The sequence below is a fragment of the Sitophilus oryzae genome, unplaced genomic scaffold (assembly GCF_002938485.1).
Source record: "Sitophilus oryzae breed Bouriz unplaced genomic scaffold, Soryzae_2.0 scaffold_813_pilon_pilon, whole genome shotgun sequence".
NCBI lineage: Eukaryota > Metazoa > Arthropoda > Insecta > Coleoptera > Curculionidae > Sitophilus > Sitophilus oryzae.
This window is the reverse complement of record NW_022147432.1, coordinates 2,271,766-2,299,328: the sequence shown is the minus strand read 5'-3', so window position 1 is coordinate 2,299,328 and position 27,563 is coordinate 2,271,766. Positions and strand designations below refer to the sequence as shown.

The 27,563-nt window shown below is 33.3% G+C and overlaps 2 protein-coding genes across 3 annotated transcripts; one reads left to right on the top strand and one right to left on the bottom strand.

Moving 5' to 3' along the window:
- Positions 1 to 476: 476 nt before the first annotated feature.
- LOC115889295 (tripartite motif-containing protein 3-like) lies at positions 477 to 12,200 on the top strand. Its single transcript, XM_030909245.1, has 10 exons — positions 477 to 746; positions 1,157 to 1,348; positions 1,407 to 1,650; positions 3,585 to 3,772; positions 4,526 to 4,664; positions 8,245 to 8,462; positions 8,521 to 8,670; positions 11,057 to 11,223; positions 11,618 to 11,946; positions 12,020 to 12,200. Exons 1-10 carry the CDS (start codon positions 574 to 576, stop codon positions 12,161 to 12,163), a joined length of 1,944 nt encoding a protein of 647 aa, XP_030765105.1. The 5' UTR covers positions 477 to 573; the 3' UTR covers positions 12,164 to 12,200.
- Positions 5,603 to 18,616, bottom strand: LOC115889296 (cytochrome P450 6k1-like). 2 transcript variants are annotated; one of them, XM_030909246.1, is made up of 5 exons: positions 18,345 to 18,616; positions 18,214 to 18,289; positions 15,264 to 15,356; positions 15,022 to 15,180; positions 5,603 to 6,438 (listed from the first exon to the last, which is right to left on the bottom strand). In XM_030909246.1, exons 1-5 carry the CDS (start codon positions 18,579 to 18,581, stop codon positions 6,377 to 6,379), a joined length of 627 nt encoding a protein of 208 aa, XP_030765106.1. In that variant the 5' UTR covers positions 18,582 to 18,616; the 3' UTR covers positions 5,603 to 6,376. The 2 variants fall into 2 exon arrangements, with proteins under 2 accessions (XP_030765106.1, XP_030765107.1); XM_030909247.1 differs by lacking the exon at positions 5,603 to 6,438 and adding an exon at positions 12,320 to 12,581.
- Positions 18,617 to 27,563: the final 8,947 nt, after the last annotated feature.

The following is a 27,563-nucleotide window of genomic DNA, read 5'->3' as shown; positions in this document are numbered from 1 at the left end:
TGTATGTAGTGGTATATTATAAAATTAGGGAATTGCACTGTCGCGCGTCGGCAGTTGTGATGTTTTTTTGATAGAATTTATTGGCTACTTGCATTCTTTGACTGATTCATTCATGCATCTTAAATTAAGAAAGTAAGTATATATACTTGAGTTCTTGGGTATATAGGTACCGGGTGCAAGACCTTGGGTATTTACACAAATTTCAATATACCGGGTGTTTGTCCATCACTGTTTATTCAATAACCTTGCTATAGTTTATCCAATGAGTCAGAGAAAATTTCGACGGACGACACCCAAAACATGACAGAAAATACAATTTTCTGTAACGACTTTTATATAGGAATGTATAAAATACATCGATATTTTTTATAATTATCGATAGATTTTGGATAGATATTTCAAAAAACAAGTCGATAAATTATAAGTACCTATCGTATTAATCGAAGGATTATGTGATAAGCAAAAATTATAAATCTTTCAAACACTAGATAATCTATTCATGTTTGTTAAAACTTTTGATTCAATCGGTGGTGTAACACAATTTTACTTAACACAACACAAGTTTACTTAACAATGAGTGACGTCATACGTAGTCCAGTTTCCTTGACTACCAGCAATGAGTTCATACAAGGGCAAAAAGAAAGGCGCTTTAAAAAAGCGGCGGTAAATCTAAAACTTCACATTGCAAAAAACAATTCTATTTCATCTGGAAATACTTCTAGTTCTCCTGTGAGTGTTAATCCTATGTAAGTATAATATTTCTCATAAAATGTGTATGTAGTAAAAAAATCTGATAATCTAAAATATTTTTCTTTCAAATATACATCAAAATGATAAAATCAATCTTAGCTGACAGTATCTTTTTAGAAAGAAATATGCATAATTGAAAAATATGTAGAAAAAAATAGAAAACACTAAATATTATCTTGATTGAATTGCTTTAGATAAATATGGATTAAGATATACATTAAAAAAGATTCAAGTGCCTGTCAAATAAATAAAATAATAAATACATTTTCTTAGTAATCCTTGTTTAAAGAAAAAAAAACATAGCGTTTAACATACTATTATACAGGGTGTTTGATAATTATATGTTTCATTAAATTTAAAAATATGTTGTATTTAAGCCAATTTTTTACTTTCAACTTGTGTATAGTACGTCAGAGCCATTTAATGCACTGGGTGAATTACTACAATGCGGAATATGCCTAGAAAGACTGTCTAGCCCTAGAATGTTACCCTGTCAGCATACATTTTGCCTTAGCTGCCTTAAAACGCACGTTACAGCCAGAAATCTAAAACTAGAAATAGGAGGAAAACCAAACTCCCCAAATAGCACCTCAAAGGGGTAAACAAGTAAATAATGTTAATATAGGGCTCATCTGACAGATTATTTTTGTTTTTAGGAGTCCAAAATTTACTGTAGAATCCGAGATAAAGTCGATGGTATGTCCTGTATGCCAGAGAAACGTTATTCTAGAAAAAGGATTGGACTCGATAGAACAACTTCCCAGAAACCTTTATTTACAATCCTTGTTAAAAGTTGTTGAGGGAAATTCTGTACCTCAAACTCAAACAGAAACGTATCGTTGCGTTAGTTGTCAAACCATATCCAAGCAACAAGAACAAGTTTGTCAACACTGCATGCAGGTGATCTACCGAAAAAAAAATATACCTAAGGGCATCTAGGAGCATATTACAGTTGATTGAAATAATAAGAAGATGCGCAACCTTGTGGGCAATTTCGTGGCACAAAACCTGTCCGAGATGTAGCTGGCGTTACTGTCAGCCTGTCCGAGAATTCCGAGATTTAGTTTAGCTCTGCGCACTGATAGTCGCTTACAGCGCACCGGATAAAGGATATTGTACCGTAGTTCTGCCTTCAATCGAGAGAGTGAGTGGTTGCCGGAGACAGAGAATAGATTATAATTTAATAGATTTACGAATTTCGGGTACAGTACGTTAATAATACGGATTTTCTATCATTAAACAATTTAACATACAATTATATGATTAAACAAAGAACGGCGTCAGAGTTGGCTTGAAAAGGAAGATCGCTGTTATTTCACGTGCAAAATATTATGATCAATGTTAATGATCGTCAACGATTTTTTTCGATCATACGACATGTTCAATACCAGTAGTATTCAGTGATTTTTCATCCAAAGATATTTTGGTCAAACGTATTACAGATATTACACATTTTAGTATGGCAACTCTGTCTTTCAGATCCACACCGTCTTCAATGTTGTGGTCTAGATAACGGTTGGTGTCTCCACCGTAGAGCACTTGAGACGTAAGGGGAAATCAAATCAGCCTTGTCACGAATTCGCCCTTGTATTGGTTGCGTATCTTCCCAATTCTTTCAATCAACGATATTACTTATATGCCTAAGGGTTGGAGCATTTCACCTCGCCGCGCCGCACACACGGCAAATTATGCTTATAACTTGAAAAAATAGAAATAAATGTTTTTCCTGTGTTTATTCACACACTGGATTTCTTATATTATATTATATTTATTTTAGTCATTTCTGGTGAAACAGGGAGTGGCCGAAAAGAATTGAATACATCTATCAATCCTAATTTATGTCATATACTAACATACCAAATCTCGTTTTTTTATCTGAAAAAAATAAAAAAAAGTTATAGGAGTGAGCCACTTTTGGGACGCACCCACTATTGTCAATAATGATTATTAATTAATATGGTATACGCGATACTTTATACATTGTAGGACAAAATTAAAAATATACCGGGTGCGTCTCAAAAGTTGTTTTCGGTCACTTCCTGTTTCACCGGAAATGATTACAACTTTTAATTTTTAAATGGCACCCTCGGTATTTTTTTTACTTTATTCGATAGAAAATATCACTCTGAATAGAATGACATATCATATGTCAACTTTTAACATTTTCGCATATGGTTTATTTAAAATTATAACTTGCGGTTCGTAACGAAAATTTGACTTGAAATACCAACTTATTCGTAAAAAATGTTTCTTTCTAAATATGCTAATGAACCACCCTCGTTCCATTTGAAAAAATTGAGATATGATTAAAAATACGATTTGAGAATTTTCTAACTGGTCAGGATAAGGCACTAAAAACATTAGACCATCAAATCTATTTTTTCAAGGTTCCTTGATGAAGAATTAGTGTTTTTAACATAGCCATGGCACTCTAGATTGAATTTTAAAATACAATTTTTTATTAAGCGAGAATGTCAAAAATTGACAAATGATATGACATTCTATCCAGAATGTCATTTTCTATCAAATAAAGTAAACAAATACCGAGGGTGTCATTTAATAAAATCAAAAGTTGTAGTCATTTCCGTTGAAACAGGAAGTGACCAAAAACAATTGAATACACCAATCAATCCTAAATTATGTCATATACTGACATACCAAATCTCGTTTTTTTATCTGAAAAAATAAAAAAGTTATAGGGGTGAGCCACGTTTGTGACGTACCCAGTATAAGTATCGTCACCACGGCGAGATGAAATGCGCTTTACTATGTTTTTACACCCTGACAACGTCTTTTGTTATGATATTTCTTAATTATTTATTATTATCTTTTAGATATTTTGTAATATTTGTTGGAACGAGCATTTAGCGGAACTAGAGTCGAATTTAGATTTGTTGATAAAACAATTGAACGAATCAGAGGATAAACTGCAGCACAAACTCGACAATTTCGAAAATAGATGCGATACCTTGCAAGAGAAAATTAAAAAGGCCACCGTTAAAAAAATAGAAGAAATCAGAAGGTACATACTTACTTTTGTTGAAGTTTTCCAACAATCAAAGCCAACAATGCACTAAAATTGTGTTTAAGTGGAGTTTTTCCATAGTGTACGTTATACAATGACTAAATAATACAAAGACCAATAACACCCGAGACCAAATTGTTACCATTTGTTTTTAATTGTTTCGCAAATATTTTTGTTTCAGACGGTTACAAAATTTAATTCATTACTTACTGTTACGCTTATTAGACTTATTTAGTTATGAAAAATCTTTATTTATTTATATTTTTGTGTGATAGTGATAATTTTTACACCTACGCCTATGGTGGATGCTGCTTCTTTAACGTAAAAAACGTATTAAAAGGTTCACAAAAGGTACAAAACTAGTATGGATTAATATGTTAGGCCATATCGTAATATAATATTAAAAAAATAATTATGAAATTCAATGAGAACGTAATTCCTGGCTATTTCTGATCGTTGCAGTTTTTACACTTGAAAGCTGAACAAATCACCATTGTAATAAAGTTTATACAAAGTTCACTACAAACAACAAACTATTAATAATCGCCAGAAATGACGTCGGACATCACAAATTTTGCTCCAGACTGTATATGCGCGTTACGAGTTCTTGTATTCTTTAGTCACTGACGTTATACATATTTTTCAATTTTCTGCTGAAAATATAGACTGTGTGATTGAACGAGAAAAGTCACAGAAAATTACCTTTTTTCGATCATTCGGTGTTATATTAAAAAAATATTTTTACTGTAGTATCGAACAGCAAACACTCAAAGAAGTTGAAGGAATTAAAAAAGAAGGTAAAGTAGCTTCAGACGTACTTTCAGATGGAATACATAGTCTTAAAGAAGATATAAAGTCTAAGTCCAAATCCAGAAATAACACTCAAAAGGTAAGTTGAATTTTAAAATAGAAAAAAAAACAATAAAATTTACAGGGTGTTCAAAATACTTGGCTATTATGATGGACGACGGACATTCCAATATTCAAATGCGATGCTTTTTGTCGAGATTTGTCCCGATTGTTACTTGTGTTGATGTCTTCTTAATACAACACAGAACACAGACTTGCTTTATCTGATTTATTCAGCAACATTTACAAATTACAAACATAGATAAATGAAACAAGTTTAGATTGGAAAGTGCCCATAAGGACAATGTAAACACTGTTTGGCGTTATTCTTGTAAAGGTCGCGATCCAAAGCTATTGAAAATTTCGGAGCGGTTCGGCTTTTTCCGGAATTATATCGTCAAATATTATTTATTCAAATTTATTATTATTTTATTTTAATTTTCTAAATAAAATACAGTGTGTTGCATACAAGAAACTTATTACTTACTTACTACTTATCTTATATAAGGACATGTATGAAATACCTATGAAACATTGGAAACCGACGTTATACTACGATCCACGATAGTTTTTGCAGTTCACAATTCACAGAATAGATTTTTAAGTTTTTAATGCCAGTTTTTCACAATTATCACGGGTTTGAGTAAATAAAATTTAAATTAAACTCACAAGATAGCAATAATATCGCGTATTGTACAACGGTCGCGACCCAAAATGTTGACGGGAATTCCAATCTAAATTTATTTCCTTTATCTATGCTTTTTTAGAATGTTTATGAGGGGAGTTAAGCTTGATTTTCATGCATCCGTTGTCCGACGATACGATGGTACAATATTAATTTTATTGGTTGATTTTAAAGACTACGATTGGTTAACTGTTTCTAACCAATCAAAGTCTTTCAATTCAACCAATAAAATTAATATCGTATCATCGTATCGTCGGACAACGGATGCATGAAAATCAAGCTTTAGTAACCGCGACCTTACAGATCTATTGTGTGTTTTATCTATGATTACAAAAACAGTAAAATTTTCATTAGTCTAGAATCTGTCAACACGACAACAACAATTAACACCTTTTAGTCTTTTCTACATAAAAATACCACAGGGTCGATACAGATCACTATCATTTTGTATGTAAAATTATATGGGGAATGTTATCGATCGTCATTTCCAAGTCAACAGGACGCTGTTTTTCTTTTCATATATCACGGGATCATATACGGTATTACCTCAACAATTCACACTTTGTTAACTTATTAAAGCCATGAATTCATAGGCAGATGGCAGAATGGACATTACAGCTTCATCTCATAAATGTTTTGGTAACTGCCTCAACAAATTTTGTTCTCATTTTATCCATTAGGGTTTTGTTCATTCTCTGCAAAATGTCATTTTGCTCTCAGGTATATAAAATAGTGCAGATACTCCATTTTTATACCTTTTAAAATAGTCTGATAATATTCACCCACATGATCACATCTTATATACTTTCTTAGTTTTCTGTACATGTTGAGTCTTTATCAGTTTCATAATATCCAATACGTGCTGCGCAGATTCACTGTTTAGTTTCAACAACTTTACTATGATTAAATGTAAAAACATCTATTAATACCTGTGGGTAATATCTATAAACTGCTTTTGATGATGGATCTAATGGGCCAGCTACATCTGAATGAATTAAGTCACCAATATATCGTAATCTTTTAATTATTATTTGAATTTTTTTCTTGTTTCCTTTCTTTTCTTACAACTAGGGTTTCCAATTCCCGGTGTATGCTTGATCCCAAAATCCCGATATTAAATCCCGGGATCCTAAAAATCTCGAAAAAATTAAATGCAATCTAAAAGGATTCGAATTTATAAACTTTAATGTTTCAAAGATCATATTTTATTTATACTAAGCAGAACGTCAATATCTAAAAGTTATGTATATTTCCGAGTTTGCTATATTTTATTATTTTTTCAACAAGAATTGATTTTTTTAATTACTAAATGTGAATGTTACTTTGTTTTGTCTATTTTAATAAAGGTATTTTCTCATTTTCTTTGTGATATACAGGGTGTTCCGATATTCCGTGGACATAGAACTACTACGTATTTTTGGAATCAAAATAAGTTCATTGGACACAATTTACCTCTATACAAAACTGCTTCGTTTGTCCGCTAGAGGGAATCAAACTTTAAAAAAATAAACACATTTTTTCAGATATTTTAAGAACAGTTATTCCGATTTGAATGAGATTTTGGTGTCTATGTATTGCTAAGTGCTTTAACATTTGGCTTTCACAAAATTCAAGAAAAAGTAGGACTAGGTTGAAAACTACCCCCACTCCTACATAAATTTCAGTATAAATATTTTCCAACTCCATCGACAACAAATTTAATGTTTGATCCCTCCAACGGACAAACGAAGTACTTTTGTATAGAGGTAAATTGTGTCCAATGAATGAATCCTATTTTAATTCTAAAAATACGTAGTGTTCCAAGCCCCTGACTTGAAAATTATTCCAGTACTGTTTCAGTCAATGACCATTCTATTCATTGTCGCATTGGCATAACTACCGACTACCGACGACAATGTGCAGTGCTGTTAGGTCTAGGATGACCTCCATTGCTGCTGTTGGGCATGTTCTCATGGCACCTGTGATGCAGATGCATGCCAGTCTCTGTACTTTGCACAGGTTTTGCCTTGATGTACGTTGCTATAGTTGTGTGAACCAAATAACTGCTCCATAGGTAATCATGGTTCTTACTATTATGGTATACATCCAGCGCAAAATGTTAGGGGCGCAGCTCCATCTATTTCCCGCCAATTTTCTGCATAACATGAGAGCCTTTGTGGCTTTGTTGGTAATGTTCTTAATATGCCTGTTCCAGAGAAGTTTACTGTCCCGGGTTATTCCCAAGTATTTGACTTCCCTGTGATGGCGGCATTATTTCCTTTCGGCCTGAAGCGGCAGTATTTCCTTTCCATCTATATGGATTCTTTTCAAGTTTTTTAGACTTTGCTTTCTGGTGAATACTGCGCAACTACTGCTCCATCGTTAAAATTTCTATGTTTTTTCCTCTGTTAGCGAAACAGAGGTCTTCGTTGAGTAATGCCTCTGTGCACAAAACGTCACAGTTATATCGCTCCACACATAGTTTGAAGAAGTGCTTCTTTACTGGGTGAAAAGCGTTCAGTGTTTAACTACAACCCATTATCCTCAGTTTTGGTCTTAAATGGGACCTGTTTTTTTCATATCGGACATGACAACCGCTTCTGCGATTGAAAAGAACCAGTTAAATAAAATTTCATGTGTGTAAGCTTTGCTTGGAGGCCTCTCCGTGTCCCCACAAATTCTACGTAAAAAGATGCTTTCGAAAAGTTTTCATAGAAATAATAAAAAGTTTGTTGGTTTAATAAAGATTTTTTCTTCAAAAAAAAATTCATAGATTAAAAGCTCGATAAAAAGTAATAGCGATTTTTTTAAATGCATATATTCGAAAAATACTAAAAATATATTTTTTATGAAAATTGAGCCCCAACCTCCGACATTAGTTTTCGTCTATCTTTTTAGAAAGGGGAGTTTGCCTTTAAAAGTGACCAATTTTCTACATACATTATATTTTTTAAAGGTTACGACTTACCTGAATTTACACAATCACACTTCCAAACTTCTTGATCAAATCAATTATTTCGGTGAGGCCCGAATTAATTTTGATCCCGAGACTTTCAAATTGGAACAAATATCGGAAGGTATATACAACGATATTGAGGATGGTCAGCAACATTTATTCCAGATCTCCGATCCATTGGAAAGTATAGAATCAATGGCTAAACATTACAAATCTAGGTAATTTCGACTTACCGCACTCAACATACAAAGCAAATGCATCTGATTCTATTTCTAGATCGTTTTCGCCAAAATTATTATGGAATAAATGTCCAAGGCCAGCTGGATTAGGAATTCCTCCTTGGGATGATTCTAAATTGTTTATAGCTGCGACAGATAGCCATGACGTTCTCGTAGTTGACAGGAACAAGTTCAAACTAGTAACTAGGTATGATAAAGTCTGTCTAACGAGAGGGTCCTGACAGGGTGTCAAAAAATAGTGTATCTAACTTTGGTAGGTGATTCTACAGATAAAAATGAAACAAAAAGTTCCTATAAACATATCCCCTAAAATGTTTCCCGAGGAAGTTACAGCCCTCGAAAAGATAAATAAAAATCTTTTATTTTATATTTTGTTTATTTTTAAGAACATTGGTAAACCATTCTTCTTCAAATTTGGTACTCTTACACACATTTTAATGCCAAAGCGAATGGCGATAGAGTAAAATAGCCCTGAAAGCGTACTTTCCATTAGGGTAGAGGGTACTACTGGTGGTACTTATTTTATCCTTATAGATACAGGAATTTCAACAAATTATATAAAGAGCTAGAACTTTTTTATGTAAAACAGGTACTCTTCGTTCAGTTCGAAAAGTTGAACGGTTTTCAAGATATATGCGTTTAAAGATTGCGATGCATCGATTTTAGTATTTTTAGAAATTTTTAATAAATTATTCATCTCCTGATTTCGCTAATGCTAAAATTCGTTTCGAACTAAACAAAAAGCACCTTTTTACATAAAAAGTACTAGCTTTAATTTCCATTTGTTGAAATAACTGTATCTATAAGGATAAAAGAAGCACCACCAGTAGTAGGTCTTGGGACCGCTTTTATGGAATTTTATGTACGATGGACTACTTAAGCTGCTACGGCCGGGGAATGTCAAACTGGTGGCGTATGCAGATGACCTGGTCATAGTGATCGTTGCGAAGCATCTAGAAGATCGTTAATCTAGACTTTGACATCATTTTCCAGAGGATCAGCCAATGCATAAATACGGTGAAACTGCAACTAGCTGAACACAACACCGAGGCAGTGCTCATCACTAGTAGAAAGAAGGTTAAATTGAAACCACCAGACTGGAAATCGGAGAGCAGGAGATCACTTCACAACCGTTCATTCGATATTTGGGAGTGATGCTTGATGCCAGGCTAAATTTTAAGCAGCGAATGTATGTACCAAAGCGTCAGTAGTTGAGTTCAGTAGTTGAGCCTATCACAGCTGATGCCGAATGTTGGAGGCCCGAAACAAATCGGGAGGTCACTGCTGTCGTCAGTAGTCACATCGGTACTGACTTATGGAATTTATATTTGGGCTGACACCGAGTGCCTGTGCCGAGTGCCCTGATAGTAGCTGGTAGCTAGTGCCTTCCGCACGTTGTCTGAGGATGCGGTGTGCGTTATCGCTGGAATGCTTCCTATTGGAATTCTAGCCGAAGAGCGGCAAGTCCTTTATCGACGAAGGGGATTGTCAGCATTGAGCCCTGATGCACGCACTCAGAAGAGTGCAATTCAATTACTACCTGGCATAATCAATTACTACCTGACACAGATGATCTCAGGACATGGTTACTTCCGAGCATATCTTCATCGTTTTAAACTCGATGATTCCCGGAGTACCCGTCCTGTCCAGAAGCTCCTGAAGACGCGGAGCACGTGTTCTTTGTATGCCCACGTTTAAACTTAATGCGTAATCATCTGGAGGCTAGTTCGAACAGGCATTTCAACCAGAAACACTAATTGATGCAATGCTTTCTTCGAAGGTATCCTGGAATGCGACCAATACTTTCGCAACGAAAGTGCTCCAATATCTGCGTTCTACAGAGAGGAAACGAGCCAGCAAAAAGAACGCTTAGAGGAAGAGAAGCATTGAATTCAATTAATGGAAGGAAGAGCAATAGCTAGATCCCCTCCCTGCGAAGTAATGCCTAACGGCGGTTTCGCCGGGGAGGGAAGAGACCGGAGAAAGGGGAGGTTTTTACTCGGTATTGAAACCTGAGTCCGACATACCAGGCCAAACATCTGGCTCTGAGATACGCCAATGTATTTTCCTACCTCTATAAAAAAATTTAAAAAAAAATAACCACCAGTAGTACTCTCTACCCTAATGGAAAGTACCCTTTCAGGGCTGTTACGGAATTTTACACTATCGCCATTCATTTTGGCATTAAAATGTGTCTAAGAGGACCAAATTTCAAGAAAAACGGTTTACCGATGTTCTTAAAAATCAACAAAATATATTATTTTTATTTAACCTTTCGAAGGCTGTAATTTCTTCGGGAAGCATTTTACAGCATATATGTTGACAGGAACTTTTTTGTTTTATTTTTATCTGTAGATTCACCCACCGAAGTTAGATACACTATTTTTGACACCCTGTATAGGTCTGCAGTTTTATTTCACAGATAATTTGAATATTCTGTCATTTTTTGGTTGTGAATGTCGTCTGTCGAATTTTTGTCTGTCTCATCGGACTGACTTTATTTGGCTGTATTAATCATTTACTATTGAAAAATATAATTTTAACAAAAAAATAAATTTCTTCTACGAATATAGGATTAGCACGCCTGAGATGTCATGTCCTGCTGGCATTACATTTTGTCCAAAACGCAAGGAAATCTTTGTGTCTGACAAATGGAAACATTGCATCCACGTTTTCTCTAAATCTGGAGAATATCTGCGTAATATAGGAAATCTCAGATTGCATGGTCCGGATGGAATAGGTTAGTTTATAGTAAAATACTTTACAGAAAAGCGACTTTCTATTTTTAATGTAAGAAGTTTCATTTCAAATATGCGCACATAGTGCACACACATTTTTTTTTATTTTGTAAACAGAACATCTTTAATATTTTGTGTAACGGTTATGGATAAAGGTTAAATGTGCCACGACGCGGTGTTGGTTTGGATTTTGGCTTGTTTTTTTTTGCACTACTATCGTCTTCAATAAATCGTAAACAGCCAAGAATAAAATAAATTTACTGTCATAGCTATTCTTGTTGTTATTTCGAGCTGTTCGGGTCGGGCCTGAAAATTTTGGCCCGTCTACCCTGTATATTTTCGTATATTGTATATTTTAAGGCTTCTCAGTTTTTGATTTTGATTTTCTCTCTATAGCAATGGGTCCAAATGACGAACTGATCATATGCGACTGTGGTAACGATAGAGTCCTACTTGTAGATCCCAGTACTGGTGAAAAAGTTGGAACTATAGGTGTCCAAAACGGCGTAACCCATCTTAATTTTCCAACAAGCGTAGCTGTTTATGGAGATAAAATAATTATTGCAGACTCGGGAAACAATAGGGTAAAAACTTTTAATGTCAATGGGGATCTTTTGCAAGAATTTGGATCGTTTGGAAAAAATCCAGGGCAGTTTAGATCAGCTGAAGTAGTAGCAGTAGATAGCTTAGGTTTTGTTTTGGTTGGGGATGCTGGAAATGCTAGAGTAAGTAAAACACTCCCTAAATGTTTTTCTAGTTTAGTTCAAAAAAATCTTTAATATGGTAATTATATTCCAGATTCAAGTTTTCAAGCCTGACGGTACAGTGGTAAAAATTTTAGGAAGCAAGGGAGGCTTTGGATGGGTGTCTGGAATTCTAGTAACATCCAGCCTAGATATAATTGCTTCTGACGTCAAAACAAAAAGTTTAAGAATATTTTAAGGTTGCATTTATTAAAACACTAATAATATTCAACAAAGTCATTTTTATTCAGAAGAAATAATACTCACTCTCTTCCTTATTCTAAATCTCAATAATAAAGTATCATGCATAATAATTTTGATTCTACTTGATATAAACTAATTAAAATTAATATCACCTCAAATGAGTTGACGTATGTGTGCGAATAAAAAGGAGTGAAAGCCGCTATAGAAAGTACTTATGTTCCTATGTTTATCAATTCATAAACTAATTAACCAATTACAAATATTTGTGTTAAAACAAATTCATATCTGCATTTCATATTGTAAGAATAACTTATTCACGTATACAGGGTTATTCATCTCTTACGACACGGAGTAATGTAGCGATTAGGTTTTTATAAATTGGAAGTTTTGGGTTCGTTGAAGGACTATTAGAGCTACAATTTAAACATATTTTTACAAGATACAGAACGTCCCAAATAAAAATATCAAAATTGCATTTTTTTAAAAGGGGACACCCTGTATATTATTTTATTTTTAAATTCTACCTTCTATACGTCTAGGCACTATCCTCCATAATCGAAACGAAGAATAATTGCGAACATTGGCGAATAGAACTTGCGAATTCTACTATACAGGGTGGTCCGAATTGTATTCGGGAAACTTCGGCAGCATATTCTGCAGATAAAAATAAGCAAAAAAGTCCGTATAAATCCTAAAATGCTTCGTTTCGGAGATAGGGTGTAGAACTTTCGTTTTTATTTCAATTTTTTTCAAATAATTTCTGAACCAAGTCGATATTTAAAAAAAAAATGGTGTCTGAGTGTTTTTTCACAGGAGAAATTTGATTTCGATATCAATATGACTAAGGGGGCGCTACATATTTTTAACGGGTTTCAAGAGTAATAATGGTACCCGCTCGAAGTCGCGGAGGTTCCGCGCTGTTCGTCCGCGTGTTTTTTCAAGATAGCCGTCGGACGAAATCATCCGGACGGAGCATACGCGACCCATGTGAAATTGTTCATATAAACTTATGGTACTTGCTCGAAGTCGCGGACGGTCCGCTCCATCTGAAAGCGCTGTAACTCATAAGCCTTTTATATATGCATAACTCGTAAGGAATTTTCACAAGAGACATGTTTTACGTAAAAAGGGCGGAAATGTGTATTTTTTCACTGATGAAGTTTATACAGGAACGGAAGAATTATCATCCAAATAATTGACGTTAGTTCAGAAACTATTTAAAAAAAATCGAAATAAAAATGAAATTTCTACACCCTGTAAGTTGTACAGGGTGGGTCAAATTCGACGCTTTTAAATGGAAACACCCTTTTCTATAGGAGATAGACGAAAACTAATATCGGTGTCTGGAGCTGAATTTTCATCAAAAACATGATGGTGAAAACCGCACATCAATATCTGTTACCGTCTCGGAGTTACGGGGGTGTTTTTCAAAAATGTGCATTTCTAACAAATCGCTGTAACTTTTTTGCTATGGAAAATTTTGTATTTCTATGAAAACATTTCCAAAGCACCTTTTTATGTAGAATTTAATGGTTTAAGTATAATTTTTTTTAAACTAATAATTTAAGAGTTATCAACAGAAAAATTGATTTTTTATTTGGGACACCCTCTATATTTTTAACTAACTGAAAAGAATTTAAAATTACCTTTTCAAAAATATAGCACACTTGATATTTTGCTTTAATTCCCTTCGAAATACAGAATTTTTAAAAGTTCTCTAGTTTTAACTAGTAGGCTTTGGACCACTTATTGATGGTATGCCCTTAATGGAACTCGAAAACATATTTTCCAGCAAGACGACGCACCGCCTCCGAACGCTGAAGTTATCAGCAAATTTTGCAGCCAATTTCAAGAATAATTGAAAGCTAACCAAGATCCCAGCCGTTGGCCGTCGAAGCCGCCTGACTTAATGCCCATGGATCTAATCCTATGGATATATTTGCGGAAGAATAAAGGTTCCTTATTCTTCCGTATAATCTAGACAAGAATTATAACTACTTAGCAGTTATGAGAGGGTATCTTTTACCCCAACTGAATTAATGAATTCAGCGAGAAATGTTCAAATATGTCGAACACCTGTAGCAAAATTTCATGTCTTGGTTTGCCATTTTTTTTATTAATTTTATTGTTATTAGATATAGTTTAAATGTGTTGATGTTGGTTAAATATATTTTAAATTGTTATAAAATTCTGCATCTCTCATAGCAAATATTATTTTCGTTTTACAGCCATTTTACATTACAGCCGGTGCCGTTCAAAACCTACTTATTTTTTAAATCGGGCGAATTTTTATATACTCTATATCTCGAAGAGTACTCGATAGATCGCAAAATATCAAGTGTGTTATATTTTTGGAAAGGTAATTTTAAGTTATTTTCAATAAATTAAAAATATACAGGGTGTCCCATATAAAAAATCAAATTTTCTGTTGATAATTCTTAAATTATTAATTTTAAAAAAAATATACTTAAACCGTTAAATTCTACGTAAAAAGGTGCTTTGGAAATGTTTTCATAAAAATACAAAATTTTCCATAGCTAAAAAGTTAAGCGATTTGTTAAAAATGCATATTTTTGAAAAACACCCCGTAACTCCGAAACGGTAACAGATATCGATATGCGGGTTTCACCATCATGTTTTTGACAAAAATTGAGCTCCAGACACCGATATTAGTTTTTGTCTATCTCCTATAGAAAAGGGTGTTTCCATTTAAAAGCGTCGAATTTGACCCACCCTGTACACCTCCCAAACTAAGCATTTTAGGACAGAAATTTATACGAACTTTCTTACTTATTTTTATTTGCAGAATATGATACCGAAGTTTCCCGATTACAGAAATATATTGCCAATTACCTATGCATATCCTTGGACCTTCCCCAAAAGGTAAAAATGTAAAATCAGGCTTTTTGATATCACCGTCGCCATCAAATCTGTCAGGATTAAAAACTTCTGGATTTCTGTAATACTCTGCATCCATATGTAAACCCATGGCAGATATTTTTACTACCGTTCCTATAAAATTAAAAAAACGTATACCATTCTCATTTGCTTTTATTATATTTTAATATATTATATAAACTCTATACATATTATACCTTTATCTATAGTTAGATCGCTTCCTGGTACTTTATAAGCCTTAGTACAAACTCTTGATATGGTTGGAACTAAAGGATATTTTCTTAAAGTTTCTATAAAAACAATAAAAGACATATATAAATTAAATCATAGGCATCAGTTTTTATTGTATTTTTAATTATTATTATTATTGTATAGCCATAAGTAGTTTTTTTATTGATTTTTAAGGTTTTATATCGAGCCATGCTGGGTGCTTAATAAAAGTATCGTTTACAGATTTCTTTTAATAACAATAAAAGAACATTGCTTTAAATAATGTCCGTGGACCATACTTTTGTTGACATCGGGTTAATTAATAATTTTCTCAAGCGGCTATACATATTGATAATATTACAGTATTACTCATCAAGCACTATACTACTGTTATATTAATCAATTAAGGCCGTAAACAAATCTATCATATACAATTTTATATACTAATTCATTTTAATAAAATTAAATCATAAAAATATTGTAATTATATTCCTGCAGTTAGGTTAGGTTTTTAGTTTTATTCCTAAATATCTCCTATACATATAATAAACGCGTGTTCAAATATTAATTCTGTGGAATATATATCAATATAAAATAAAACGAGATGTAATTAACGATACCGCCACGTTTTGGAAATAGCTCAAAACAAAACAAAATTGAACAAGGCAACAAAAAACGCCAAAAAAATCCCCCCACGCCGGCGCCGCCGTCCTCACGAGTAGTTTTCAGGCGCTTTTAAGAATCGAAAGTAGGCGAGGCCAACCGAAGTGGGTCAAAACAACTGGAAATAAATCGAAATGCGTCAAAGATGGGCGACGAATGCTACCTTGATGTTTCGAAGAGTTTTTCGCATTATGTAGACCCTGTTTTAAAACCGTTGTAGTGCAGGCCAGGATACGCTCAGCGGCCGACGTCGAGGAGATACCGTGTGTCATTGAAGTAAGGAGCCGACGCCGGCTACACAGACGCTGCGCAGGGACGCCCTTAGACCGCCTCGGGAGGCGGGGACGCGCCGGCGCACAATGGATCGAAGCATAGGAAGATAGGGACATTGGCTGTTTTTGAAGAATTCCAAATTTAAATATTTTTTTACATATTTGTGTTAAAGAGATATTCTAGTCTTGTAAAACATATACAGTATGTCTGTTTGTTATTTACTTATTGAGCATATGAGCACCATTTGAAGTAAATTGAAAAATCATTCAAATTGGTAGATAAAGAGTCTTACATTTGATTGTAATTTTAAAATGGATGTAAAAGATATTCGTTTGTTATATATAACGACTTATTAGAAGCGTTCTTGGGCTATAGTATTGGATTGTTAAATTTAAAAAAAATCACACCAGAAGTGAAAAACTCATTTGTTTTTTATTTATGTCATTAAGACTTAAAAATATAAAGTTTTCTTGAATTACAAAAAAATGTAAGCGGATGTAAGTGGAGATATTACGTGCAATGTAAAGAGCCACCTTTACTAGAACATATAAAAAAATTGGCTGCCCCAAAGTGCCACTGCAAAAAATATAATGTTTTTAATGTCAAAATCCTTGAATTTATGCAAGGCACGTACAGTGCACCATCAAACAATTTGTAATTTGCCGATATAGGTAAGTATATTCGTCGAAGAACATTGGAGTGGGACTGAATTACACTACAATACATAAGGCATATAGGTTGAAAGGCCCAGAAATGTTTTCGTTTTGGTATTCGGTATTCGGCAATTGAATTGGTATTCGGCAATTTGTCGAGTTTGCCGTGGACGCGCATCACGCGTTGCTTTGCAGAATATATTTGCAATTTTATTTTAGATTTAGGGAGGAAATGGGTTTGATAGTCGATGTCGTTAAACAGGGATAGGGTACAACTAACGATGGAAACACTGCGAGAAGATTTTTCCGAAACTTCGAAAAGTCATAACAAATAACAGGAATCGATGAATTGATTGCTGGAAAGACTATATACATTACTCCAAGTTTTGGTTTCAGGAAAAAAAAATAAATGCCGAAAAGTTTAATAAATTTGCAAAGAGACTGCAGAAGAGTTAACCTTTATAGATGGTATTACATGCCATCTTCTCTACACAAAATTTTGATACACGGAGCAAAAATCATCAGCAATTTTGGTTTCCGATAGGGCATCTGTCTGAAGAGGCCTCAGAGTCTAGGAATAAATACTTTCGGAAATATAGAGAATGCCGTTCAAGAACTTTTGCAAATGAAGACACTTTACATAATCCTTTGTTGTCTTCCGATCCATATATAACTGACGCATATCAGTTGTGATAAAATGACCCCCAGCTGTGATAAAATTCATAGCGATTTAAAAGAGAAAGCAATATCTCTTTTGTTATAATATTTTTGTTTTCTTTTTTATTTAGAGATTAGTTCTTTTGTGAGTCACCCTGTATATTTTGTTAACTATTTGGTACAAAAGGCCATATTAATTTAGATTTAACAGAGAAAGTAATTTCTCATATGTTATAATGTTTTGTTTTCTTTTTTGTTTATAGATGAGCTCTTTTTGTAAGACACCCTGTATATTTTTTAAAATATCTGGTACAAAAGGCCATATTAATTTAGTTTTAACAGAGAAAGCAATTTCTTTTTTGTTATAATATTTTTGTTTAGATATTAGTTCTTTTTTTGAGACACCCTGTATATTTTGTAAACTATATGGTACAAAATGCCGTATTAATTTAGATTTTTGTTGTATTTATTAAAGTCGTACATAAAAAACAGTAAAATAAAAGTATTAATTTTGAAATAAGTCAATGTCCCTATTTTCCTATGCTTCGATCCATTGTGCGGCGGCGCAGCTCGCCGTTTCGCATAAGTGCGCGTGCATACTAAAAACGACGCGCCTCCTAAGTGGACAAGCACCTATACCATAGTTTTCCAACCTGGTTAATCCGGTTTTAACCGGACTAATATATCTTACCATATATAACTTTTTCAGCGTAAACTAGTTCTCCTAAACCATCATATGTCATTTTATTGTTGTATTTTTCTAAAACCTAAAGATATATCATATAGTCCAAAAATAATATCTTTATTTTTTTTAGTTCATACCTTTTTTATTTCTTGTCTGATCTTTTCCTGTATGTCAGGTTGCCTGGCCAATTCGTATGCAGCATACGATAATGTTGTAGCCGAAGTATCATAACCCGCAGCAAAAAACAAGAAGCATTCGGCAACTATTTCGTCATCTGTGATAGAAGCATTGCTTTTCTGATCTGGAGCATCGATATTGTTACTTGTTACGCATTTGCAGAAGTAGATGCATAAAATCTTTTCTAAAAACACCATTAAAGCAAAATGTTAAAGCGTGTATTTTTCTTGAAATTTTCTAGCTTCCTTTGACATTAAGTGTCAAACAATCAGACAATTTATTTCCTTCTGTCAGAAAACGAATTATATGAATTTCGTCTATTATTAATTTAATACCTACTGCTGCTTAAAACTTTATAAAGTGTATTTATTAAAAGATATCTCATATTTTAGTATAGTGTAATATCTAATGGCAATATGACAAGGCCAGATATAGTTTTACATCGCTTGACTTTTAGACCATGGCAGTGGCGGCTCGTCAGGTGCAGTAGGTGAAGGGGCCCTTCACCGAAAATACTCAAATTAAAGAAAAAAACTTTACTGCTTAAAATATTAGTTTAGTTTAATATATTTACATGTATCTAAAAAATAAAATGGTAATTTTTTGTAAATTTTTTTTTTCCGGGCGGACCTCTGCATAATAGGTCCACCGCATCGTTACTTCCGGCCGAAAAAGTAGCATTATTGGCCCGCACGCGCCTACGTTATGGCCTACGTTTCCACGAACCCACAAGTGAAGTGAAAATATTTGTGAGCCGAGCGGCTGCACGATTTCCATGGTAACGTGACGTCAGCCTAGCGACAGCATGTAAATTCCCAGCCCCGAAATTTTTTATCGGCTACCGATGTGACTTTGTTTTTAGGCAGTTCGCTCCGTCTTCCTTTATGCTAATATTAGGCTACTTCGGCGAGTAATTAACCGTGTAAAGACTGTAAAGTTGTGGTTGATTATTTATTGTTGTTTGTTAATAGTTTTTGTTGATTTTACTTGTTAATTTTTGCTGTTTGTTTTGTTGTTGTGTTTTAAAACTGTTTTGTGTGTGTGTATGTGTTAAAAAATGAACCCAATCAATGACTTGGTGTGCAATTTGAAACATGAAAAATTGAGCTGATTTACAAAAATTAGTAAGGTTAGTAATTTAAATAAGTCAAATTTATTTTGGTTAATATTGCTTAGTAAACATTAATGTAATAATAATTAATGTAATAATTGAATAATAATTGAATCGGTCCTCGGTTGTAACCAACAATTTTTTCAATATCGAAATTTCAGTGAAAAAAACGAGGAAAAAACATTATACCTATGAAAATTACAACCTAATTTCACTGAATTCTCTATTTTGAAAAAAATGTCGGTTACAACGTTTTCCGGGAAGCCCTTCAATAAATACAGTGTTCGCCATAAAGTTGGATCCATATGAACGGTTTTTTTGGTATTAGAGATAAAAAAACTTTTTGTGGCGACCAATTCTGCTTTAAAAACAACTTAAAATGCACCAAGTCAAAGGTGAAACATAATTTTGTTAGTCACCTTTTTTAAAATAATAATAATTTAACCAATTTTTAAAAACGTCTTTTAAATATTTTGTATTTGACAGCTCCCAGATGTTAGCTGTCAACTTTGACTTGGTGCATTTTAAGTTGTTTTCAAAGCAGAAGTGATTGCCACAAAAAGATTTTTTAAAACTCTAATATAAAAAAGACGTCCATATGGATCCAACTTTATGGGGGATACTGTATATAATGTTTATTATATTTAATTTAAATTTAATTATATTTTCACCGGTATGCAAAATCATGTGTTTATCGAAAACTGATTGTATCTCTTTTTACATAATGTGTTTTAGCCCAAACTAAAACGAAAATATTATAGATATTAGTGTATAAATAATAACAAAAAAAAATGTTGACAAAATGGTGAATGCAGCAAAAATTTTTCAAATAATATTTTAAAAAATGTTGACAAAATGGTGTATGTGCCAAAAAAATTTTCGGCGCAATTTAAAACATTAACTCTTCACCTAATTTTATACCCACGAACCGCCACTGGACCATGGCCTAACATAGCTGCACACATAGAGCTGACGATAGTATAATACGCGCCAATCCGCAATACGCCTTGACTGTATGTCGGGCCAGTTCCATTTACTTCAATGCATTTAAACGCTTCGTGGTCTTCTCCGCTTACTGTGGGGCCATACACTTGAAGTCATAGGCTCCCGATTAAAAACCAGTAAAATAAACGCTTTAAAACTAAATCTGAAATAACTTAAAAACAATTTATTTTAGGTATAGGAACGAATTAAAAAACCTTTTCACTAGTGAAATAAAAAAAGTGGGTTTCCATTTGAAAAAAATGATTTACGATAATTTTTTAATCACTCGATTCCATGACAGCTACGACCAATATTATATGACATTTAAACAATTTAATTTTTGAAATAGATAGTCACATGTCTTCTGTTTATGTCACAGTGGCTGTGGTAATTACAAAATTTGACGTTTAGGCTATACAAATTTTTTTGACAGGCAGTTTTTTCCTCCAAAATTTTTAAATATTTTTTCTCAAAAACGGTTATGTTAGGTATACCGGGTGCATTTCAAAAGTGGCTCACCCCTAAAACTTTTTTATTTAAAAAAAACGAGATTTGGCATGTTAGTACACTAATTCTTAATCATGGAGCCTTGGAAAAATAGATTTGATCGTCTAATGTTTTTAGTGTCTTGTCCTGGCCAGTTAGAAAATGCTCAAATCGTATTTTTAATAATATCTCAATTTTCTTAAATGGAACGAGGGTGGCTCATTAGCATATTTGGAAAAAGCTTTTTTTACGAATAATTTGATACCCCACACTTGGTATTTCGAGTCAAATTTTCGTTACGAACCGCAAGTTATAATATCAAAAAAACCATATGCGAAAATGTCAAAAATTGACATATGACAATATCATTCTATTCAGAGTGTCATTTTCTATCGAATAAAATAAAAAAATACCGGGAGTGCCATTTACAAATCAAAAGTTGTAGTCATTTCCGGTGAAACAGGAAGTGACCAAAAACAATTGAATGCGTCAATCAATCCTAATTTATGTCATATACTAACATACCAAATCTCGTTTTTTTTATCTGAAAAAATAAAAAAGTTATAGGGGTGAGCCACTTTTGAGACGCACCCGGTATAGGTAGGTATAGCGTGTTTGATATCAAGATTCATCAAATTTTATAGAGCATTTAAATATATAATAAAAAATGGAGGGACCTATTTAAAATAAGAAAGTTGCTGTCAACTTCCGGTATTTCCGGAAGTGCCGCCATATTGAAAATATTTTTAATTGATAGATCTCATTGCGAAACAATGATGTGCAAAAAATCTCCAGTCTGGATCTTGTAGTTCTCGAGAAACTTCTAATGCACGCTCAGCCTGGGACGCGATGGATACATATTCTGCACATTCTACATAACTACATTACTCTTCATACGTTCGTTTTCCAGGTTTTAGATATATTTTACATATTTACTTATTTACCTAAAATCACAGTCAGGGTTCTTCAACGAATCGCATTCGATGCCAAAGGCGCACGATCCTATTACGTCAGTGGTGTAACGTCGCATGACGTCAGTGACTTCTATTTCTCCACGATCCGAGCATTGCTCCAATATTTGATCAAGTCTATCGCCTTTTTCCAAGACAGTCTCGAACATCATTTTCATTTTGCTAGAAGTGAAGGTTGGACTAAGTTTAGTCTTTATTTTTTTCCATGGTTCGCCCTGCATTCGGAACATGTTTTGTGTTAATATGTCTCTTTTATGCGAATATAAACCTGAATATACAACAAATTATCGCTTGTTTTGTATTTTATATTTAATTGTATTTACCCCTTCCTTGGAAATAGGCATAGTCTTTTTGTAAAACATTTTTACCAGTTCTGGATCTACGATTAACAGTTGAGGCTTGGATCCCCAGTATATACCGCCATATTTCATACCCAACTTCTTAAAAGTAAAATAAAACTGCGTTTTCACACCTTACTGTTTATTACCTCTCTACGAAAATTATTTCCAAAAAAAATATATAATATTAAACTAACCCTTAACTAACCAAAATTATATTTTGATAAATCATTTACCTTACATTCCCGTAAAAAAATTCAGGTTTCAGTTGTCTAACACCTTTCCTAGTCCAATATGAATATCTCCATTTTGAAAAGAAAAATATTAAACTTAATAACAAAAATATAGCAACCACATACGGAAACATTTTGAAATTTAACAAAAACCAGAAATTGTGCAAAATATATTTAATAAATTAATTAGTTTAATTTTTAGAATGAAAGATAAAAATACAGAGTAGTACTCAAAACAAACCTATGATAATAAGGAAGTTTGTTGGTTGATGGAAATTACAAAAGAAACTGATCTTATTTTGTAAATTATTATTTCTATTAGAATTCCTATTATTATTATTATGTACTACTAAAATCAGGTACAAGTGTTATTGAAAAATCTTGTCACATACAATTAAATTAAATTAACAATGAAAATTAATCAGGCCGAAAGTTGAGGTGACCCAAAAATTGACAACGCCGAAATATTCGCCGAAAATTCTGTTCTACATTAGGACGGACCTATAGCACTGTTAAGGTGGTCCAAAAAAAATCACCTGGAGCTACTAAAAGCATAAAAGTTCACTCCTCAGTCAACAACAATATAATAATAATGGCAAAATCCAAATAGAAAAAAAGAGAGAGTAAGTATACCTATGTTTTTGAAAAAAGTAAAACAGCGTGTAATTTTCTCTACCAGCTAATACGAGTAGATTGATAAAAACAATTGAAGCAAATAATTTTCTAAGTGCCAAAAAAATTGGTTTGTCATATTTTATTTGTAAAATGGTTTAAGTTCCATACCTAACAACATACCGGGTGAAACTTTTACACATATTTTAATGCCAAAGCGAATGGTGATTGTGAAAAATGCCGTAACAGCCCTGAAAGGGTACTTTCATTAGGGTAGAGAGAGAGTACAATTAGTGGTACTTCTTTTATCCTTGTAGATACAGTAATATCAACCAATGATATAAAAACCTAGAATTTTTTTACGTAAAACAGGTGCTCTTCGTTTAGTTCGACAAGGTGAATGGTTTTCAAGATATTTATTGTGTTTAAAAATTACGATACATCGATTTTAGTATTAGTGAAATGATAAAATGTAAAGAAATTTTAAATAAATTAATCTCCTGATTCGCTAATGCTAAAATCGATACATTGGAACCTTTAAACGCAAATATCTTCACTGTTTCGAACTAAACAAAGAGCACCTTTTTACATAAAAAGTCCTAGCTTTAATTTTCATTTGTTGAAATTACTGTATCTATAAGGATGAAAGAAGTAACACCAAACTCTCTACCCTAATGGAAAGTACTCTTTCAGGGCAGTTACGGCCATTCCCTTTGGCATTAAAATATGTGTAAAAGTACCAAATTTCAGGAAAAACGGTTTACCAATGTTCTTAAAATAAAGCATATTCTGCAGATTAAAATAAGTAAAAAAGTTCGTATAATTGTATGTCCTAAAATGCTTAGTTTCGGAGGTACAGGGTGTAGAAATTTCATTTTTATTTCGATTTTTTCCAAATAATTTAAGAAGTAAAGTCAATATTTGGATGAAAATTGGTGTCTGGGAGTTTTTGGACATGAGGAATTTGATTTTCATATCAATATGACTCCTACTTGTGAAGAGCGCCACCTACATATGATTTAACTGGTTTGAAGAGTAATAACTTTTCATCCATACCTGTATAAAACTACCAAGTTAAAAAATATACATTTACAACTTTTTTTACATAAAAAAGGTCTCTTGGTAAAAATCGCTACGAGTAATGGTTCGAGATATTTTAAATTGAAATTATCAATACCTGTCATCATTGACAACCCAAGCAACACAGATAGTAGCAGGTACGTTCCTGGGACTACAAAAGCGACCATCAAATAGACTGCCACTATAGACGGCTACGTTGCCGCCACGTAGCCGCCACGTAACTGTTACTAAAATGGGGAAGAATTTAGGGTAACTGGGTAGTATACCGGGTAGTCCCAGGGACTAACGCTGCCACTATACTTCGTAACTATCAAGTGAAAGGGTAGTAGCGGCCACTATCCTGCTACGTAGCGGCCTGGTCGCCCCTACGTAGCCGCCTGGTAACTGCTACTATATAGGAAGTAGCAAAACATTCTTCTAGCGACCTCTACTTTAAAAAAACGTTTTGAAATAAAATAATAATATGATATGACATTAGTTAATAATGGCGTGTTATGTTTATGAGAAAAATGATGGTTTTTAATCGCGTATTTCGGACACTTCCAGGACTAATATAATAACGCACGTCACTTTACTGACAAATATTACCGAGTTAGATGGAAATATTTTAAGGCGCCTTCGAATTAATTCAATTTTGTAGATATTTAAGGACAAAAAATAATATCAAAAATATTAAAAATAATATTTCGTAATGCACGAAAGATTATTCGAGTTCTAATTGGAAAAATAAATGCTTAAAGCACTATAAAACTTGGGAAAATAAAGAAAAAATGAAAATATATTAACAAATAAATTTAATTAAAAAATGTCTGACAGTAAAAAATGGCTGACGCACACTTCGCTACGATAAAGTTATGCTCTTCCCTATGAAGTAGCAGGGAAGTCCCATTTTTTACTTTAAAAGATCCGCTACTTCCAGTGATTAAGTTGTTACTACCCAAAAGTTACTTTGTAGTATCAGTTACTACTTTGGAACTTTGTTATTCTTAAATTTATTTAAATTTTGTACACTATGGTAACTATTGGAACTAGAAAGCTACTTTGAACACCCAAAAAGTCGGACAATCAGGCATTCTGTGACAATATAGTTCCATATGTCTCTATAAAGTTCCGCCTACCTTTCATCTCAAAACAATTTAAGAACACTAATTGTTTATCTAGGAACCTTGGAAAAATATATTTGATCTTTTTATGTTTTTCGTGTCTTGTCTTGACTGGTTAAAAGATGCCTAAATTGTATTTTTAATCATATCTTAATTTTTTCAAATGGAACGAGGATGACTTATTAGCATATTTGAAAAAAGCATTTTTACGAACAATTTCGTAATTCGTTTAAATAAATAAATAATTCGTTTTTTATATTTCGAGTCAAATTGCCGTTATGAACCAATGTTACAGTTTCAAATAAATCATATGAGAAAATGTCATATTATGATGTAATGTTATGATAGTCATATTATGATAGTCATTCTATTCAGAGTGTCATTTTCTATTGAATTAAGCAAAAAATATTTAGGGTGCCATTTAAAAATCAAAAGTTGTTTTTTCCGGTGAAACATGAAGTGACCAAAAACAAATGAATAAAAAAAATGATGAATGAGAAAATCGAATTTTTACTTTCACCCTAATCTGATCGTCTAATGTTTTCAGATCAGTCTCCAAAATCTCACTTAATTCTGTTACAAAATCATGTAAAAATTCTTGTAATGGAGCTTTGCTTAAACTTGCCACAATAAATAGCTGCCACCAAAGGTTGATCGCAAGGATATTCATGCATTTTTAGCAGTATCGGCCAACATTTTAATGGAGAACTCTTAAATGGAGGCAAGCCGTCAACACTAAAAATTAGAGACATCGATTCTAGGTTGGTCTCTTCGGATAAACGTGCTACTAAAATGTCCTTATTCCATTGTACCAATGGCACAATATCTCAGTGTACTCAATAAAGTCCTGCTGATCCTGGCAATGATGTTAAGCCTTTATTTTTTAGTATACCAAGTAAATCTGTTAAAGCAATGTGGCTAGTCAGGCCGTCAGTGGCTAGTCAGGAACCAATGTTACTTTCTTCTCTGAGCTCTGTTTTATCTTTAAATTCATCAGTAGTCACCAACTCGACATTCCTAGAAAAATGCAGCTATAAGGACTTTACAAATATATAGAAAATACGACAATTATGCATAATAATAATATGTATATGAATTTTCAAAAATAAATTTAAAATAATTTATTGTCATATCAAAGCCCAGTCGTACTTCTCTATATTTAATCCAATAAACCGTTTATCCTGGTGAACTTGTCTAGAAAGTTCCACTAGCAGCGCAGTGAACAAACAATTTTATTGATCTTTATTCTTGTGGTAACGGACAGGATGGGTAAATACGCGATCTGCTACTATGAAGAAATATTTTTTAGTTTCCACAACTTTATAGTAGCAAGACGTCAATAGGAGTATAGTACTCGTTACTTTATAGTAACAAACCATAGTCGCAGCTACTATTTTGGGACCAACAATTAGTACCCAAATGCCTCGTAACTTTAAGACTCAAAATATAGGGTACTGCTTAGTCCCATGCTTAGTCATGGGACTATATAGTAACAAGTACTTCATACACCCAGTTTAGTAGCACAGGCTGGTAGCCGTTCCGTATTTATTGTCACTATGTAGATTTTGCCACTTAGTGGTAACAATGAAAGGATTTGCGTAGTCCCAGTTACTAGACGCAACAACCCATTTGCTACCTTAATTTTGGGTGTTTAAATTCCAAATGACTAGTAACAGGGTGGTAACAGATACTATCCAAAAATACTTTGCAGTGGTATTACCGGATATAGTGACAAAATAGGTAACAGGGTGCACCCAGGAACTATGTTTTGGTAGCCAGTCTTAAACCGAAGGGATTTGGAACTATCTGTGTTGCTTGGGAAATTAAACATGTTGACCAAATAGTTATTAGACTGAAATCTTAAATTTGAAATCTTTATGTGTAAAAAGTTCCACAGAAACTGTTTAATCATCATTTTTTCGCAGAACAATTTATGATTAATTTAAAAATAAAAGTTTATTATTTCAGTCAAATAACTCTATTCAACGTGTGCTTATTTTTTTGTCAATAATGACATGTATTGGAAATATCCATTTTAAATGTCTTGAGAACGGTTGCTCGTAGCGATTTTTACCAACAGACATTTTTTACGTAAAAAGTAAGGGAAATGTATATTGTTTTAGTCAGTAGTTTTATACAGGTACAGTCGAAAAGTTATTACTCTTCAAAACAGTCAAAACGCATGTAGGTGGCGCCCCCTACAAATAGGAGTCATTTTGACATCAAAATCAAATTTCTCGTATCACAAAACTCCCAGACAC

Excerpts from the sequence above, each read along its gene's own strand:
- LOC115889296 (XM_030909246.1), bottom strand. The coding sequence starts at position 18,581 with ATGGTGTTTTTAGAAAAGATTTTATGCATCTACTTCTGCAAATGCGTA. Across the intron at positions 18,290-18,344 it reads TCAGACAAGAAATAAAAAAG|GTTTTAGAAAAATACAACAA; the intron begins GTATGAACTAAA and ends ATATATCTTTAG. Across the intron at positions 15,181-15,263 it reads CGATCTAACTATAGATAAAG|GAACGGTAGTAAAAATATCT; the intron begins GTATAATATGTA and ends TTAATTTTATAG.
- LOC115889295 (XM_030909245.1), top strand. The coding sequence starts at position 574 with ATGAGTGACGTCATACGTAGTCCAGTTTCCTTGACTACCAGCAATGAG. Across the intron at positions 1,349-1,406 it reads CCAAATAGCACCTCAAAGGG|GAGTCCAAAATTTACTGTAG; the intron begins GTAAACAAGTAA and ends TTTTGTTTTTAG. Across the intron at positions 3,773-4,525 it reads AAAATAGAAGAAATCAGAAG|TATCGAACAGCAAACACTCA; the intron begins GTACATACTTAC and ends TTTTTACTGTAG.